This window comes from Macaca thibetana, chromosome 5 (assembly GCF_024542745.1).
Source record: "Macaca thibetana thibetana isolate TM-01 chromosome 5, ASM2454274v1, whole genome shotgun sequence".
Lineage (NCBI taxonomy): Eukaryota > Metazoa > Chordata > Mammalia > Primates > Cercopithecidae > Macaca > Macaca thibetana.
Window position 1 is genome coordinate 74,184,720 of NC_065582.1, and position 17,943 is coordinate 74,202,662.

Genomic DNA, 17,943 nt, shown 5'->3' on the forward strand with positions numbered 1-17,943 from the left:
TGCTTTTTTGTTGTTGTTGAAAAGGGCAAAAGGAAAAAATGATGGATGTCAAACTCAATGTATATACATGTTTTGGCGAAAGTTTCAGTTACATGTCGGAATTGGGAATCTGGCTGCCTGGGTTTAAATTCCTACTCTGCCACTGACTAGATGTAGAACTTGAACAAGTTGCTTAACTGCTCTGTGCTTCATTTTCTTCATCTGTAAAAGGAGACAATAGCAGTAGTTACCTGTAACAGCGTTGAGAGGATTTAATTATTTCATCTATGTGAAGGGCTTGTAATCCTGCTTAGTACATAGTAAGCAAGCACTATATGAATTTTAGCTATGATTTTATGTAAGTTAGGGACATTAAAGGCACATTCTCTTCTCTACCTTCAACCATGATGAGGTGTGACTTTGATCATTTTAACAGGTTTCCTTCAGATATTTTTTTCAGTATTCTAGTATGACACATAATAGAGAATGTGTTTTCTACAATAAAAAGGGCATTCAAACAATGAATTGATATCTATCAGATTGGTCAGTGTAATATTGATCAGTGACATATATGCCTGTATTTGTTTAAATGATTCCATATGAATCTCAAGTAAGACCATTTTATCAACTAACGTTTAGGTGTCTTTAACGCATAGAGGGGTTTTAACTTACAGTGCCTTGCCAGAGTAGATTTTCTAAATTCTGGTACAAGGTAATGCTTCTATTATTTTTTAAGATAAAAGACCTCCTCTTTAGACATTTACAATTATCCAGTGACATATTAGATCATGGGAACAGAAGGTCTGCGTATAGTCTTTATTGCATGGCTAATATCTAACCAGGTGTCAATAAAATTAACATTGGAATAGTTCTGCAAACCCGTTTTATTTCCAAATAACCATACCAAGAAACATAAACCCTTAAAAAAAGTGTCAGCGAGTTTTCATACAAAATATTAGCCATGAGACACTTGACTTTTCTTCTATATTATTTTTCTGTTCAGCTTCAGATGTTACATTTGTTCTAATATTATTATTTATAACCTTATTTTAGCCTTGCATTTCTAATAAAGTTAATAAATTATTTCATTATAATATTTGGGTTGTTATAAAACATTTACAATATAGATCAATACAGTAAATAGTAAAATGAATTTTTAAGATAATTAAATTTGAAAATATTATGAGATTGAGGAACAAATACAAAATTATGCTTGTCACAAAGTAATGAACTCTCTTTTTTATGAGTTGCATAAACAATCTCTGCAATTTAAATCAGAATTTTGCAATTTCTCTTTTATTTAGTATTTTTTAAAATCCCTGCTGCAATGCCTAATTAACTAAATATTAGATAATGTTTGTAATAACATTTGAATTTTTGGTTGCTCTTTCAATACAAAGTAATCTAATTTCACTTTTTCTTTGTCTATGATACACAAAAGAACAACACTGAAATGCCATGATATTTTTAGGGTTAATATTGGGGTATGAAAAGTTGTAAAAGGATTAATGAATGGGGAAGAGTTTCTGGCTAAATGCAATGAGTTTCTGTGCAAACATTTACAGTCTCTACTGCAATAAAATTTGTTTAATAAGACCACAAAGAAACACGTTTTCTTGAGTCTGATTCTATTTCAACCTGTACACATATCTACACCAGAAAAGTTCTGGAAAATTTGTTTAATTTTAGAACAGGTCTAATATTAGTTCTTCACTGGTCTGAAAGTTACTAGATTGAATTTGATGGTATTTGTTCCACAATAAGCAAAAGTGAGATGCAAAATAACACTATACTTCTGAAGAACAGTGAGGAAATGACACTCTCAATTTCAATTTTAATTTTAAAAGTGAGTTTAAGTGTTATTTTGTGATTAAAATTAAATGTGTGGCTTTCCACTTAAAAAGATCATTGTACTTCTTGTGAAATTCCAAAGTGAGGCGAAGTGCTGCCTGGGGCTTGTACTGCTACTTTTGAGCTTAAGCATATGATATTTTTGTGGTCATTTTTATTTATCTTTCAGATCAGCATTTTCATGACCCATTTATCAAACTATGGAAATGACCGCCTAGGGTTGTATACCTTTGTGAACTTGGCCAACTTTGTGCAGAGCTGGACCAACCTGAAATTGCAAACTCTGCCTCCAGTGCAGCTGGCCCACAAGTATTTTGAGCTCTTCCCTGAGCAGAAAGACCCTCTATGGCAGGTAACATTTAACATTCTCTCCTGGGGTGGAAGGAAAGAAACTAGCAATTTGTGAATGTATAATTTGTGTTAAGAACTCTGCTGGACATATTAAAACTGGAATTTAACTGCAAATCCTCTTTTATACAATAGTTTTATTCTCTTCCTCAACAATTTTTGCTTATTTTATAAATTGCATTTTTTGCTTGCTTTTCTGGGTTTTTGTTTGGTTGGTTGCTTGGTTGGTTTAAAATTTTTGCTTTGAAGATGTTGTTTTATTGTTGGTGTCTCCTCCAAGCTAATCATTTTAATTTGCATGCAGTGTGAGCACTAACTAGCAGTAAAATGGTTAGACAGTAGATATCTAGAGAAATGAAAACCTAGAGCCACGGGAATCTAAGACTTATAATTAGACTTTGATATGTATATGTACAACATTGTGTATATAAGAAAGGAAAAGCAATTTTACCTTGTATCCATATAGAGTTAATCTCTCAAGCCTATCTTCTCTTTTCTTTAAATGTAACAAATATTTCACTAACAGTAGAACTACTGAAAAAGAGAATTGTCAGTGTTAGGATTGTTTTTACTAATAATTCAACTTCATATGGGGCCACTTAGCCTGGATGCATCAAATGTAAACTATCTGCTTCTTGGCAGTTATCTAGGACAATGTTGCCTCCCATTTTCTTGCCTCTTTATGCATCAGATTACATCGACCCACAAAATCAATAGGCTGGCTGCAGAGAGCAGATCAGATAGTCCCCTGCCAAGCAGTCGGTTGAGAAAGTAGCATCACCATTAATGAGAAATTACTGTGAAACAGACTTTTTGTCATCCTCTTTCCCTCTCTTCAAGACTATTTGTTTCTCTTTGTTTCATAAATCATATTACATGCCACTCTCTGTCTACACTGTCAGAAATGCATCCAACACATGTTCATTGTCTATCTGTTATGTGTAAGGTAAGGCTAGATGTTCTAGGGCATGCAAAGAACAAAATACATTTTTTCTTAAAGCCAGTGGAGAGATTTCTCATTATTCACTATCATATGTTTCAAATGTGTTTTAAAACTGATTGCTATCATATGTCATATTATATTCTGATAATTTATTAAGCAGCTTTTTACTATTTGTGTTTACATTGAACTACACATTCTATTTACCATTCCAATAAGTTACTTGACCATCTACCATTTGATATGCAATTTAGAAAGACAGATAAATAGATAGAAGCATAATTATTATGAGCATATATCCACACACAAAATAGAATTGTATAAAGACAAAGCATGTGTCCCACAAATGGTGGTTATTCAAAAGATCTCACACACTTTTATGAAATTGATAAATTATTGATGGTAAATCAATTCTTTTGTCACAAATGTTTATATAAAATATATCTATAATATTTATGGTACAGTAATAGTAAAAATCAGACAAATTAACAAAGATTTTAGACAGCTTACATAGAAAGAATCCTTCAATGGCCTCCAGCTCCATCTTTACTCTTCCTCTATCTGTAGAAAAAGGAAAAAGTTTTTTATAAATGATGAACTGAATTTCTTGATATTGTTTGAACTTTTTAAGATAATTGTATTTATTAATATGTTTGGCTATCAGTGACACTTTTCTTAAAAAATAAATATAATCAAAGATATGCCAGCTCCAATATGATTTGGAAAACATGATGATTCTAAGTATTGATTGAAGGTTTGTTAAATATGGAATACAGTGCTGGTAGATTAGGGGTGTAAATGGAAATCAGAAATTAAAGTATGGGATTATTCTTTCAGAAATCATATCATTCTTGGAAGATATAAGAAATATATATTTATATATAATTTGCCAGTGCTGATAATTTTAATTTCACATGATATCATAGGGGTAAGTTCCTTGGAAGTTCATCATAACAGAGAGAATAGCTCAGAAAAGATAACGTAGAGTTTGCAAATTTTCATCATTGCTGTTGTTTATATATGTTTAGGAATTTTTATACAATTTATCAAAATATAGTTTTCTATAAGAGTACTTAAATGATACATAAGCAAATGTTTTCCTACTGAAAGACTCCCTTTGCTATTATGTGAATTATATTATTTATATGGTTACTTTTCACTGAAACTTTAAAGTTACAAACATTTTTGTTAACTAAAAATCATATATTCTCAAATATATTTAAGAAGAAAAACAAGGAATAGAAAATAGAGTAGTTAAGTTAAAGAGAAAATTATTCAGATACATGAGATTTTGAGAACAGTTGACTTACTGCAGCAAATCCAATAAACTTCGCCAAACACATCGTGTCCAAAAGTCTTCAAGCTGTGAAGTAACAATAAAGTGCATAATACTGAGTTTGTTTCCCTGGTGATTATCTCTTCTTTTCATATTCATATCTATAATAGGCCATTTAAAATAGGCATTGTCACCCTTTTCTCTATAAAATATGAACTTAGTTTTATTTTACTTAGCATCAATTGGTAGGTTTTTTTTTATGGCCCATTCATCACAATGCTAGAGAGCTAGAATAGATAAATATAGTGTGTTTCTGTTATTGTTACAAAGTGTCAAAATAAAACATTAAAGTGCTTTTTTGTATTTACCAGTGTGACTTCTTACTCAGTATATTTCATGTTTAAAACTAAGTCAACCATTATCTTTCTTTAGATTTTTCAATTCACACATTCTTGTTACCACAAATAAAAGAAAAAGTGAAAAATAATAATATTCACATCTATTTAATTTCCTTTGGTTCCTCGTGTAAATTTTCATTAGCACCAACTACCGTATATGTGAAGCTGCTTTGTCACCTAATTAAAAACTGCAATATGAATATCTGTCAATAGGTAGCCTGATAAGTACGGCACAAAATGCATTTGTGTTCATCTCTCACTGAAAGTTGATTCTTGCAAAGGTGATTAATATGGGAATGTGTACTGAGGACACATATGAAATGCAATCCCCAGACTGTATCCTTGTCAGTTTAGTCCTTAGTGTGTTAGATTCTTAAAATTGTACTCACTGGTGTCTATTAATTCATGTCTCTTATTATTTTGGTAGAATAATCACTATTATTTTGGTGAAAGAATAAGGTTTCTTTCTTTTTTGTTTTTGTTTTTTATTTATTTATTTTTTGCTTTTTTTTTTTTCCTATAATTCTCATTATAGGAAACAAAACCACAATATGGAGGAAGTTACAAGGTCAGATTCTTACACATGAACTAATCGATGCTTTTAAGCTCTCAAACTGTCAGGTTCGCTCAGTTCCAGTCTTCACTCCATCACTCCAGAGTCTCACTATCAACAAACATGCCAAACATGATGTGGAGTCCTGCTTTTCTGTGTGACCAGGAGAATGCTCAAAGAGCTGAAGTTTTCTCTCTCCATGCCAATGTCTCCAGGGTTAAAGAAGTGGGAAAGTAAATCACAGAGCACTAATCTTAGATGGTTAATCACTTTGCTGATTCTAGCTGTCAAGACATCCAGCCCCAGCTGAGAAATGATGAAATTTGAATAACTGTGACATAAACAAATCTTAAGATCTAGTGACTTACACACTATAGGTTTTATTAGTATGTGTCTGTTGAAGCAATGAAGGAATGCTGACACAGAGAATTAAAGACTGTAAGAGCAGAATGAGAAATTAGGGACATCTAGCTCAACCTATTCATTGTAGAGAGAAAATGGATGACACACAGTGAAGTGAAATGCCTTGTTCTAAGTCACATGGCTTATTAGGAACAAGTCAGGACAAAAGCCTAGGCTTTCTGACTCCTCCTCCAGGGTAACTTCAACCAAAAGATGATGGTTTTACAATTGAAAAAGCAAATATACTATTATCATCAAATCTCTATGTCGAATGAAATGTCAGGGATAACTCCTTACTTTAGAAGGAGCTGACAGTTAGTCAACCTATGCTTTTGAAGTACCTACATAATCAAAAGAAAGTTCTTGCCTTCATGGAACTTATAAGCCACAATAACTGCTTGTTATGTGAACAAAATAGTGTTACAATTTTGTCTTGATATTTATTTCTCTTTTTACCACCCTGTAACTTATTTATAATTATATTACTGCACTTACCACAAGGTATTGCCTGTCATATACCTGTTCCTGCAAACCTTGAAGAATGAGACATTTTTGGTTCATATTTGCACCCTGGAACCTAGCATAGTACAATAGCCACTGTCTTCAAAATATCATTAAAGAATAACCAAAAGCAAAGGGCTGTGTGTACAAAGAACAATAAAAGTGGTACATCTGTTTCTCAGATAGTAAGTTGTAAGTAACCTATAGAAGCAGGTACAAGTCAGTGGGGGAAGCTTTGAATGCTGCCAGTGTAATTTGAATTTGGTAGGCAATTAGGTACAACAAGCTCTAGGCTCTGAAGTTGAGAGTGAAGTGACTTTAAAAAATGTTGGTCAATGAAGATTACACCAGAAGCCTTTTCTCAGGACAGGGAAGAATAGGGAGGTGCTGAAGATAGGACAATATCTACCTATGAGAAAGGGAAGCCCAGAAGAGCTTCATGGTTGTGAAAAGCAAGACCTTCGAAGTAGGAGTGAGTGAGACTGAGAATAACGAAAGAGTGATCTGTGACTAATTACCCCCATTGCTGAGGAATAGGAGTTCTGTAATAGCACTTTTCACTTTAATTCATTCATCTTTTAGTCTTTTCAGTGAAATTAAGTCAGTATAGTTTTTATCACATCACAGATGAGAGAGGACAGATTTCATTATTATCTTAAATATTTTTTCCTAATCAAAATTTAAATTTATATTTTGCCATGTTATCTTTTCCTTCCTAACTTAACAATAGTAAGTTCTATAGCTTTCAGGAATATCTCCTCCACCAAAGATGGCAATAATTTCTCATGATTTTGATTCTTTAATTTATACTGAAGCCACATTTTGATTGTATGAGGCTGTCAGACACTCTGACATCCAAAAATGATGACTTAAGTCTTGGATTGTTTTCCCTGGTAATCAATTGCAAACATGTTCTTGTCAAGTATCAAATTCCCCACACAAACCACTTATTGAGGTTCAGTCATAAAAAAATTACTTGCAGATAGCTCCCTTAAAAATAAAATAAAGCGACAATACTTTCTAAATTAAAATCATCATAAAATATATTTGAGCTTAAAAATCCAAGTATAATAATGAAAAAGGAAACTGAATTTTTTGTTTGTGCTTTACAGAAACATTTGATAAATTCAATGTCATATATGAGTGAATAGTACTATATTAGAACAACTGATTCATAAGAGTTTAAAAATATAGTTCATTTTATTGAGTTGGCTTTCTTTTCCCTGCCAGGATATTCATTAAAACATAAATAATAACATAAGGGATTACATTCAAAAGTACACACTCATTAGTTTAAAGATAGAACTGGCCGGGTGCAGCAGCTCACTCCTGTAAACCTAGCACTTTGGGAGACCGAGGCAGGCAGATCACAAAGTCAGGAGTTCGAGACTAACCTGGCCAATATGGTCAAATTCTGTTTCTACTAAAACTACAAAAATTAGCCAGGCCTGGTGGCGTGTGCTTGCGGTCCCAGCTACTTGGGAGGCTGAGGCAGGAGAATCACTTGAATCCGGGAGGTGGAGGTTGCAGTGAGCCGAGATCGCGCCATTGCACTCCAGCCTGGGTGATGGAGTGAGACTCCTTCTCAAAAGGAAAGGAAAAAAAAAAGAAAGATAGAACTACAGAAAGTAAACATGCCACCTTCCCTTGGGGTCAATTTTACTATGAGACTACTTCATGGGAAAATACCAGTAGTATTAACTTATTTAAATAAACATGAGTATAATATGGTGAAGAATAGATAGACGTTTAGGATAAATTGGAAACACTTTGTGTCTAAAGCAGCACTCTTGAAGCTGTCACTCTAGACAGACACAGAACCACACTCTCCTTTCCATCCAGTCCTACCACCAGAGGTTGGCATTATAAACCTCTGTAATTCAGGGTACTTGGTAGAAAAGTTTGAGAAATCAGTCTATTAAGTGCTACAGGAGTTCTGTAACGAGTGCGTTTATTATGGATCAGTGTACTCACACGACAAACGCTTTCCCAAGAAGTTGAGGGACTGCATGGATTTTACATGGAGAACAAGGAGAGTCCAAGCCTTCATAAAGATGTCTCTCAGTTTTTCCATAAAGATTTGTCGATTGGAGCACTGAGAATAAGCACCCTTAATCTATTAAACTTCCTCATCAATGTACCTGGATTATGTTAGGCTTAAATGATATTGAAAGACAAAACTTGAAAGTCACCACCCTGTACAATACAAATTGGAAAAGGCATTTTACAGACATACACAGGGCAAGACTCAATAACCAGAAAAAATTTAGAAACAACACAGCCCAATTGTAAAGGAAAAATATGTTTTAAAAGATGCCTTTTATAGCATTCTTCTTTAAACAGTCGAGAATAGCAAAAGGGAAATGAAAAGCAAACCAATGGCCTCTGAAATGTTTGTAATTAGTAAAATAATCCTTCTATCATGAGCACTGCACATTTTTAAAGTTTCATATATTAAGGTCTAGAAATGTCCTAGTTATCTAGAATAGGCACATGACCTGGATGGGATAATCAATCTTGAATTGATAATTCCATGGTGTCCTTGCCAGTGAAGGATGTGGAGAATAGTAAGCAAAGCAAATTTTTAGTAGCAAAAAGGCAATGTAGACTTTGAGTAACTAGATATAATAAGAACAAAAGTTATTTTAACGTATTCTATAAAAATATGGAATTATAATAAGGTAAATGATATGACATTCTTTCAATCCATGTTCTTTTTAGCTTGATTGCAAATTTGCAGTTTTTACTTATTTGGAGGGAAATATCCAAGGATGCTTCTGCCCTTGTAAGGAACATAATTTCATCAGATTTTACTGCCCTTTCCAAGTCTTGTTCATTGCTTCAGGAAATCTTCTGCCCGCTTGTTTATGTTTACTTAAATGTAAATTTGCCTTATATATTCTACATACAAAAACCACGTGCATCGCCTGTACCTGTGTGACAGCTGAGTTACATGCATTTTCACTGGACTGGCACTGTAACCATAGACTGCCTAAAGCAATTGCAACTGAATTTCTTTTTTGAAGTTTAAATATATCTACAGTGCTAGATACTTAAACCAGTAAATATCTATTGCAGTTTCATTTATACAGGGAACAATCAGATTGCAGAATGAAAAGGGAAATAATTGCTTTCTAATTTTCTGACTTAAAAATTAAAACAACAGAAATAGAGCAAAGTAAGAAAGTGCAATTAAATGCTTAGCTTTTTTGGGAGAAGATCCTTTACCCTTCATAATCATTGTCAAAAACTTCACATGTACATGTGTGCGTGCATACACACACATAATTTAATTGCAGAGACAATGCCAGATTTGGATTCTAAATCTGAAACTACCTTGCTGTGTGACCTTCAGCAGGGCCTAAATAAAACACCTTGCATCTCAGCTTTCTCAGCTATCAAGAAGGGATAATAAAATCTGTCTTGCCAGGTTGCTTTGAAGATTAGAAATAATCTACGTCAATCAAGTGCCTGGAACATAGAAGGTGATCAATAAAAGTTAGACATTATGTTTGCTGGTATTCAGATTTTCATACAGTATGAGAAAAGTCAGAGTAGGAAAAGTCTGAACAAACATTTCCAGAAAATAGAAAATACAAACATCCATTAATAAAATTTTGATTAACAGACAAAAGGAAAAATATGCCAAGAAGAGAGGTGAAAACAGAAATGGGCATCTGGAAATCCCTAAAATAGCATAATATAGAAGGAGTGTAGTTACAAAGAAAGACAATCTGCCTAGATTGAGGAACACACCGATAGGAGAACCTGAAGTAATGTAAATTAAGTTGTTAGTAATAAAAAATTTGGAACAGCATGTATTGTAACAGCTTAGCATCCCAACTTTCTGGGAAAGTATAAATAGATATTAACTAGTGTCATCCTCTTCCCCCCAAAAATATGCTTATCCATATTCTCTCTGTGTGTTGGAGACAACGACAACTCTTTTCAAGTCTTACATTAAATCTGCTTATTTCTGTGAACATTTTATTTCACCTGTTTTGCAAGCAGAAATCAGAATGCCAAAGACATGTGCACTGCAATAGAGAAGATAAGTGGCCGAGTTGAACATATAGAACCGAGAAAGATCTCACAAATAAGACTTTGACTTTCAACAGCGGCACTGAATAATCAATTAGTCCACTCTTCTACCTTTGCTAAGCATAAAGAAATCTTCATTTGAGCAAATGAAGTGAACACCTACTCTGAGATTTTCTCTGCTGGGTTATATGTGGGGAAATTCAGGAAGTATAGGTTGAGAACCACCTTCCTATTGCTTTGTATCTAAAAATGCAGTTCAGAAATGAAGTTATTTATAAATCAAGTAGTTATATAACAATATGAGAGAAATAATGTTTAAATTCTAAAGTGATGGTGTATTCACTAACTAGCTTCTGGGATTGCCATGAAAGAAAGCACTGGGGATTGTGTATGGTTTGTTGTAGGAGTTTTAGATGCTAAATGTCTATACAGTTAACATTATGTTTGTTTTCAAACATATATCAAAATTAGTCTATGCCGATTCCTAAATGTTTACTGTGCCTGTCCTAAGTCCGTCATTCTACAAATATTCACTCAGCATTTCTTAAGTATTGGGTTGTAGCAATAAAGAAGACAGAGGCCTCACCTTCAGAGAACTTACATTCTAGTTGAGAGAGAATTATTATAAACTATAACTATACTTATTTAGATAAAATTACTACAAACATATACACAAAGAAAATAATTTTAGGTACTGACATGTAACAAAGAAAATATGACAGGAAACTCAGAAAGAGACAAGAGTGGGAAGAAGCTTTGACTATTATCATCAGGGAAGGCCACTTTTCATGAGTTGATATTTGTGTTGAGATCTGAATGGTAAGCGGTGCTGAAACTATTGGCTTTATGAGTTACAGGAACCAGGTAGCAAGTATACACAGATTTGTGTTAAATTAGAATTATATAATGGTCTTCAGGTCATCTAGTAAGGCAACCTATATCCTCAAGTCGGCTAAGGATACTCCAAGCTATTTCTCTACAAAGTAACTCACAGATGCCAGAAGTCTAGTGATCTGACTATGTCAAGTAAAACTTATTCTATGGACAGACAGCCACACATGGTGCTGGTACATTCTGATAATGGACTAAGAAGTCTGCTCTCAAGATGAACACCTGTAGCAAAGCAATCCATCAGTGAGATTTACTCTTTCTCTTGCTCCAATTGCCTAACTAATCTTGCCTAAATAATCCGGACAATAAGAAAAGAAGGGCAAATGTGGAATCAAATAATAATTACTCTTATATACAGCATTATTTAACCATTTTAAATAACATATAATGCTGTCAACAACCATATGAGATAAATATTATCAATAATTATGTTATAAATAAGGAACTGAGATCCAGAGAATTTGGGAAAATTGCTTAATGCACAGGCAGTCTCCCTCATGAGCTCAAGCTCTTAATGACTGCACTACGCTACCCCTCTAAAATAAATAGGGAAGGTTTATGGTAGATATTAGCTTAAGCTAGAAATATAGGCAAAGTTTTGGGGAAAAATATGAGCATCACATGGAGAAATAATTCAATGATTAGGGTACAAACATGAGAATTTCTACAGTGGTGAATACAGTATAACTGAAGCATTAAGTTGATGTTGGCAATTATTAACCCAGAATAGTGCTACTCAAAATGTGGTCCATGAATAGCCTGTTTGGATTATGTTGTTGCTGATTCACCATGAGACAAGAAGCTGGTGCCAGAGTAGAAATCAACTATATCACTAAGCACACCAGTTGCTTTCCTTGAAATTTTGTTTTTATCTTGTAACAGAATGTTCTTTTTGAAACAAGCAGTGCATTGATTCACATTCTTGCACAAGCTCCTTCTCATAGACAAGTACTTTGAAACACAATGAGCTAGCGTTTAGGTGATGTTGCTGCAATTATGCCATTCAAAATACATTGGCTAAATAAGATGAAAATGTATTTCTCACTCATGTAACTGTCCAGAAGTAAGCAGGTAATCTAGGAGCTGCAGACAGTTCCACTCCACATGATCACCCAGGGCCTCAGACTGATAGGCTCTTCAATATATGGCTTCCACTTGAGGTCAAGTTACATGCTACAATCTATCCCTTTTACAACTGGTGGTAAGTTGGAAGGGAGAAATCCAGGGAGTGTGGCTTTATATTTGAGGGTACTTCATATTATTTTGGCTCACTCTCCATTGGACTGAAATTAATATGAAGAAAGCTACATTGAAGAAAGAGTGTGCCATATACTCTCTAGCTGGGAATTTGTATAATAAGCTAAATAGGGGATGTTTCATTGTCGATTGAAGAAATAAAGAATAGATAGTTCAGCCTTCTGTTCCACAGTGAAAAATATGGTTAGTTGCACTAAAACTACACCATATGGAGTATATGAGATGGAACACTGAATAAAAAGATGGCAGAAAATGGAGATACCAGTTAAAACAAAATTTCAGTTATGTAAATTAAATAAGGAATGTCAAGTTTACTGGCTTGTAATTAATTCCTTTTATCACAGTTTCCATAGATGCATTTGTAGAAAAATCCAGGACCTGTAACCTAATTTTTTCCAAGGTAAATTCTAACATAATATGGTTGTCACTATACATTACTGGTCCTTTTATATTGTACTTCAGCCTTGTTCCAATGAGAGCAGGGATAGAAATGTATTTGAGTCAAGAGTATCTTTTAATTTATAGAGTATGAATATGAATAGCCATTGTCATAGGTAGTGTTCTCTAGAAGCAGAATGTGAGATAGAGATGCCATTGCAAATGATTTAAGAAATGCTTTCAGGAAAAACCGACAAGGGAAAATGTGGAACTGAAAAGAAGGGAAAAGAGCTGAGCAAGGATGTCATCTCTGGTAAAGCCTAGCCTTACCTGATCTGCAGGGAGCAAACTAGTCACAGGCAAATTGTCTCACCTTGAGGCAAGCAGGTCAGTCTTCTGTACCCCTGCATCCACTGGAGGTGGGCCATCCCCCGAGAGTGAGAGGGGATGCAGAGCTTCATTTGCAGTCAGGTGGCTTCTATTAGCCAGGGAGAATTCTTAATCCCCCAGCTGGGGGCAATAGCAGCTGGCAAAGTTCAGAGAAGGAGTGGAGAGTTTGCACTAGTTTGAAAAGAGGATGCTTTCAGAGAAAAGAGCATCCACCACACTCTATTCTACAATGCACAGTTTCATTTGTTATGTTCAGTCCATCCAGACACATTATTTCTCATGATTCTATAAACTTCATGCCTGGGGAAATTTATAAGAGGAGAATTATTGTGAGAAACTATAACACAATTGCTGCTTTTGGTCCCAAAGGTGAAATCGGTGATTATTTTCTCCCATTTTGTCTCCTTTTCTGTATTTCCCCACCTTTGGCTAGCATTTCTGCTAGCCTAGAAGAAATACTGGGTAGGTCAGATAGTCTTAGGAATGGAGGAAGTAGCAGCAGTGGTAGTATGTCTCACTAACTCTCCTCTTGTAAATTTCTTTAGGAGAAAGGCTGCATTTAGATAAAGATAAGGAGTACACTGTGGTAGTCTGTTCTGGCACCCCCATGTGGCACTTACCAGACAGTGATTGTCGTACTTTCCCATTTACAGTTATAACTGGATATGAAAGTACCAACAAGCATGATGTAGGTGAATCATGCCCTTTTCATTATCAAAGCATCCAATATAATCAATGTTTCACTAATTGGCAGGATAATGCTATTTTTGAGATTTGAAAGTATTTGCTGTTACTGTCAGCTCAGATATCTCAGATATTCAGCAGTGGCTGTAACTACAACAGACACAGGAGAAAGAGGTCCATGCATGGCTTTCACCTGTGCTGCCATGGTTATTCTATTCATGAGCCATTTGCATTAGCTCTGGGTTAGTTGACAACAGAGGTTAGGCAACATGTAGGAATGTTGTAACCTGGCTGAATCATACTGCTCTCCTGGTTGTCAATGCCTCTTCTACATAAAATGCTCTCTGGTGTACATTAATGTATAATGCAAAGATTATCACACATTTTGAACACTATCATAGGTCCATCCACATGCCTCTTTCTTAGAACTTCCTATCTTAATTTTCCTAGCTTGTTCCTTCAAGTTGTCTGGCCTGTCCATTCTATGCCATTTATTCATCTCTGCTCATTAGTCTGTCATATCCTTACCTTTGGCTATGAGTCTATCAACAAAAAAGCAGATGACTAGGTACACTGCCCACAACTCTGACAACTGAGAGTTCCATTACCTAGCAATTTTTAGAAACCCCTCTGAATGGAACTGTAGTGCCACCAAAGTCCATTTTTGTCTTCTACTAACATAGAAGTACCAACATACTGCAAACCAAGCCTGGGTTTCTCCTCTTTATCAGCAGCTTATAGGAACCCTTCATGAAACTAAAAATGAGCTGATGGAGAAGCATCATTGCAACAGTGACAGGTGACATAGAGTCATGGGTCACTGATTTGTAAGTGGCCCCTGGATCAGCCTTTCCCATCTTCAAATGAATTGTTGCTGGACATACCTGAACTTATTATTTGATGGGTCTATCACTATTCAGTTCATGGTGGGTAGTTATGGCCACTTGATCACATTAATGACTCATGACAAACACTCTCTTCCATAGCACTCTCTTCTTGTATACAGCAGTATACAAGAGTTGTGGTTTGCAAAATATGATTCAGATAGTATGCTTTGCTACAGAACCTTAGAAGTGTACATTGTGATTCTTTTCAAGTACTTGCCAGATATTCCACATGGCATCCATTTATATCACTGATGCCATAGTATCATGAATCTTCTGGCATATAAAGCCCAAGTGTGAGGGTGGCTTGTACTTCAGCCTTACCTACTGCATACCCCTTTCTTGCTCTAGGCCCCATCCTAAACTTGAAGCTATCTATATCACTCAATAAATGCACGGAAAAATATTTCCTAGCACTGTGCTACCTCTTAGCAGTAGGAGTTGCAATGTACAACTTACACTTTGCTATGAACAGGATGTCCCAGTGTGCTCAAGATGTCCGGACCCCTGAAAGCTTAAAAGGTGGCAGGCTCCTAAAACTTTGTATGTTTGTCTTCCATCCTCTGAGGTGCATGTGTTTTATGAAGGCAGCCAGAGTAATTGCCACTTATTTGTCAGGTCCAAATACTATGTCATCAATATAGTGGGCCAGTGTTAGGTTCTACAGAACGCCAGGGTGATACCGGTCCCTTTAGTCTACATAGTGATACTAGGAAGAATCAGCCTAAGCATTTCTTAATGGATCCCCTATTTTAATTGGATAAAATTATATTCTGTGCTAGAATAAAATGATATTGAGAAGTCTATGATTTTGCTGCACCTATATTTGACAAAATGGTTAAAAGAATCATAATTAGAGAAAACTCACTTGACAAGTGTTATATTTAAAAGTATTTGTCAAAGAAAAACACTCTTAACAGAAAATAATTGTGAAAATACCTGGTCTCTAATATTTAGATATTTTAATATTTAAAAATTAGAATTGAAAATTAGCTTACCGTCCAGGCACAGTGGCTCATGCTCATCCCAGCACTTTGCGAGGCCGAGGCCAGAGAATCACTTGAGGCCAGGAGTTCCAGACCAGCCTCAGCAACATGGGAAAACCCCATCTCTACTAAAAAAATTTAAAAATTAGCCAGGCATGGTGGTGCATGCCTGTAGTCTCAGATACTCCGGAGGGTGAGGCACGAGAATCGCTTGAACCTGAGAAGAGAAGGTTGCAGTGAGTCAAGATGGCACCACTGCACTCCAGCCTGGGTGACAGAGCAAGACTGCATCGAAAACAAAAAAAAAGAAGGGAAGGGAAGGGAAGGAGCTTATCTCAACTCTCTCTCCAGTTAAAAATACAGTGGCTTACAGAGAAGAGTAATTTGAGTGTCCGCATTTTCACATTTATTAACTATGAAATGCAGCTTTGAGAAGGATTGCAGACAATTTTATAGAAAAGCAAAACATAATAATATATTGAAAACAATCATTCTTCAGAAGAACTTTGGCAACATAGTATTAAAGAAAGATGTATCTAAAGAATTGATCAATACCACCAATGGCACTCTTCACAGAAACACAAAAAATAATCCTAAAATTAACATGGAACCACAATGGACCCAGAATAGCCAAAGCCATCTTAAGCAAAAAGTAAAAAATAGGAAGAATCACATTACTTTACTTCAAATTATGCTACAGAGCTGTAGGAACCAAAATGCATGGTACTGGCATGCAAATAGACACATAGACCAATGAAACAGAATAGAGAATCCAGAAATAAACCCATACTTCTACAGTGAGCTCATTTTCACCAAAGATGCCAAGAACATACACTGGGGAAAAGATAGATTCTTCAGTAACCAGTACTGGAAAAACTGGATAGCCATATGCAGAAGAATGAAACTAGACCCCTATCTCTTGCCATACACAAAATAAAATTAAAATGGATTAAAGACTTACAACTAAGATCTCAAACTATAAAACTACTAATACAAAACATTGGGGAAACTCTCCAAGATATTGGTCTGGGCAAAGATTTCTTAAGCAATATCCCACAAGTCCATGCCAAAGCAAATATGGGCAAATGGGATCACATCAAGTTGAAAGGCTGCACAGCAAAGGAAACAATAAAGTTTAGAGACAACCCAAAGATTGTGGTAAAATATTTGCAATGACCCATCTGACAATGACCCATTCGGATTTTTAACCAGAATACATAAGGGACTCAAACAACTCTACAGGAAAAAAAAATCTAATAATCTGATTTAAAAATGGGCAAAGGATCTAAATAGACATTTCTCAAAAGAAGACATACAAATGGCAAATTAGTATATGAAAAGGTTCTCAACATCATTGATCATCAGGGAAATGCAAATCAAAACTACAATGAGATATCGTCTCACCCCGCTTAAAACATATCTTATCCAAAAGACAAGTAATAACAAATGCTGGTTAAGATGTAGAGAAAAGGGAACACTTGGAAACTGTTGGTGGGAATGTAAATTAGTACAGCCACTATGGAGAACAGATGTAAATTAGTACATCAGTTAGTAAATTAGTACAAGAGAACTAAAGTAAATTAGTACAGCCTCTATGGAGGTTCCGCACAAAACTAAAAATAGAATACCATGTGATTCAGCAATCTAACAGCATGGTCAGTAAAAATATTGTAAAAAGGAAAGGAAATTGGTTGGGCATGGTGGCTCACGCCTGTAATCCCAACACTTTGGGAGGCTGAGGTGGGTGGATCACAAGGTTAGGAGATCGAGACCATCCTGGCTAACACAGTGAAACCCTGTGTTTACTAAAAATACAAAAAATTAGCCAGGCATGGTGACACATGCCTGTGGTCCCAGCTACTCGGGAGGCTGAGGTAGGAGAATTGCTTGAACCTTGCAGTGAGCTGAGATTTCGCCATTGCACTCCAGCCTTGGCAACAAGAACAAAACTTTGTGTCAAAAAAAAAAAAGAAGAAGAAAAGGAAAAAGAAAGGAAATCAGTATATTGAAGAGATATCTGCACTCCCATGTTTATTTCAGCACTATTCACAATAGTCAAGATTTGGAAGCAACTTAAGTATCCATCAACAGAGAAATGAATGAAGGGAATGTGGTACTTTTACACAACGGAGTACCATTCAGCCATGAAAAAGAATGAGATTCTGTCATTTTCAACACTGGATG

General features: G+C 35.3%; 1 protein-coding gene across 1 annotated transcript in view; it reads left to right on the forward strand.

Moving 5' to 3' along the window:
- The window catches only part of LOC126954345 (bifunctional heparan sulfate N-deacetylase/N-sulfotransferase 4), a 290,679-nt gene that overhangs the window by 244,052 nt on the left and 28,684 nt on the right, over positions 1-17,943 (forward strand). Inside the window, exon 7 of the mRNA XM_050789919.1 lies at positions 2,000-2,182. Within this exon, the coding sequence (XP_050645876.1) occupies positions 2,000-2,182 (183 nt within the window). The remainder of the gene's footprint in view (positions 1-1,999; positions 2,183-17,943) is intronic.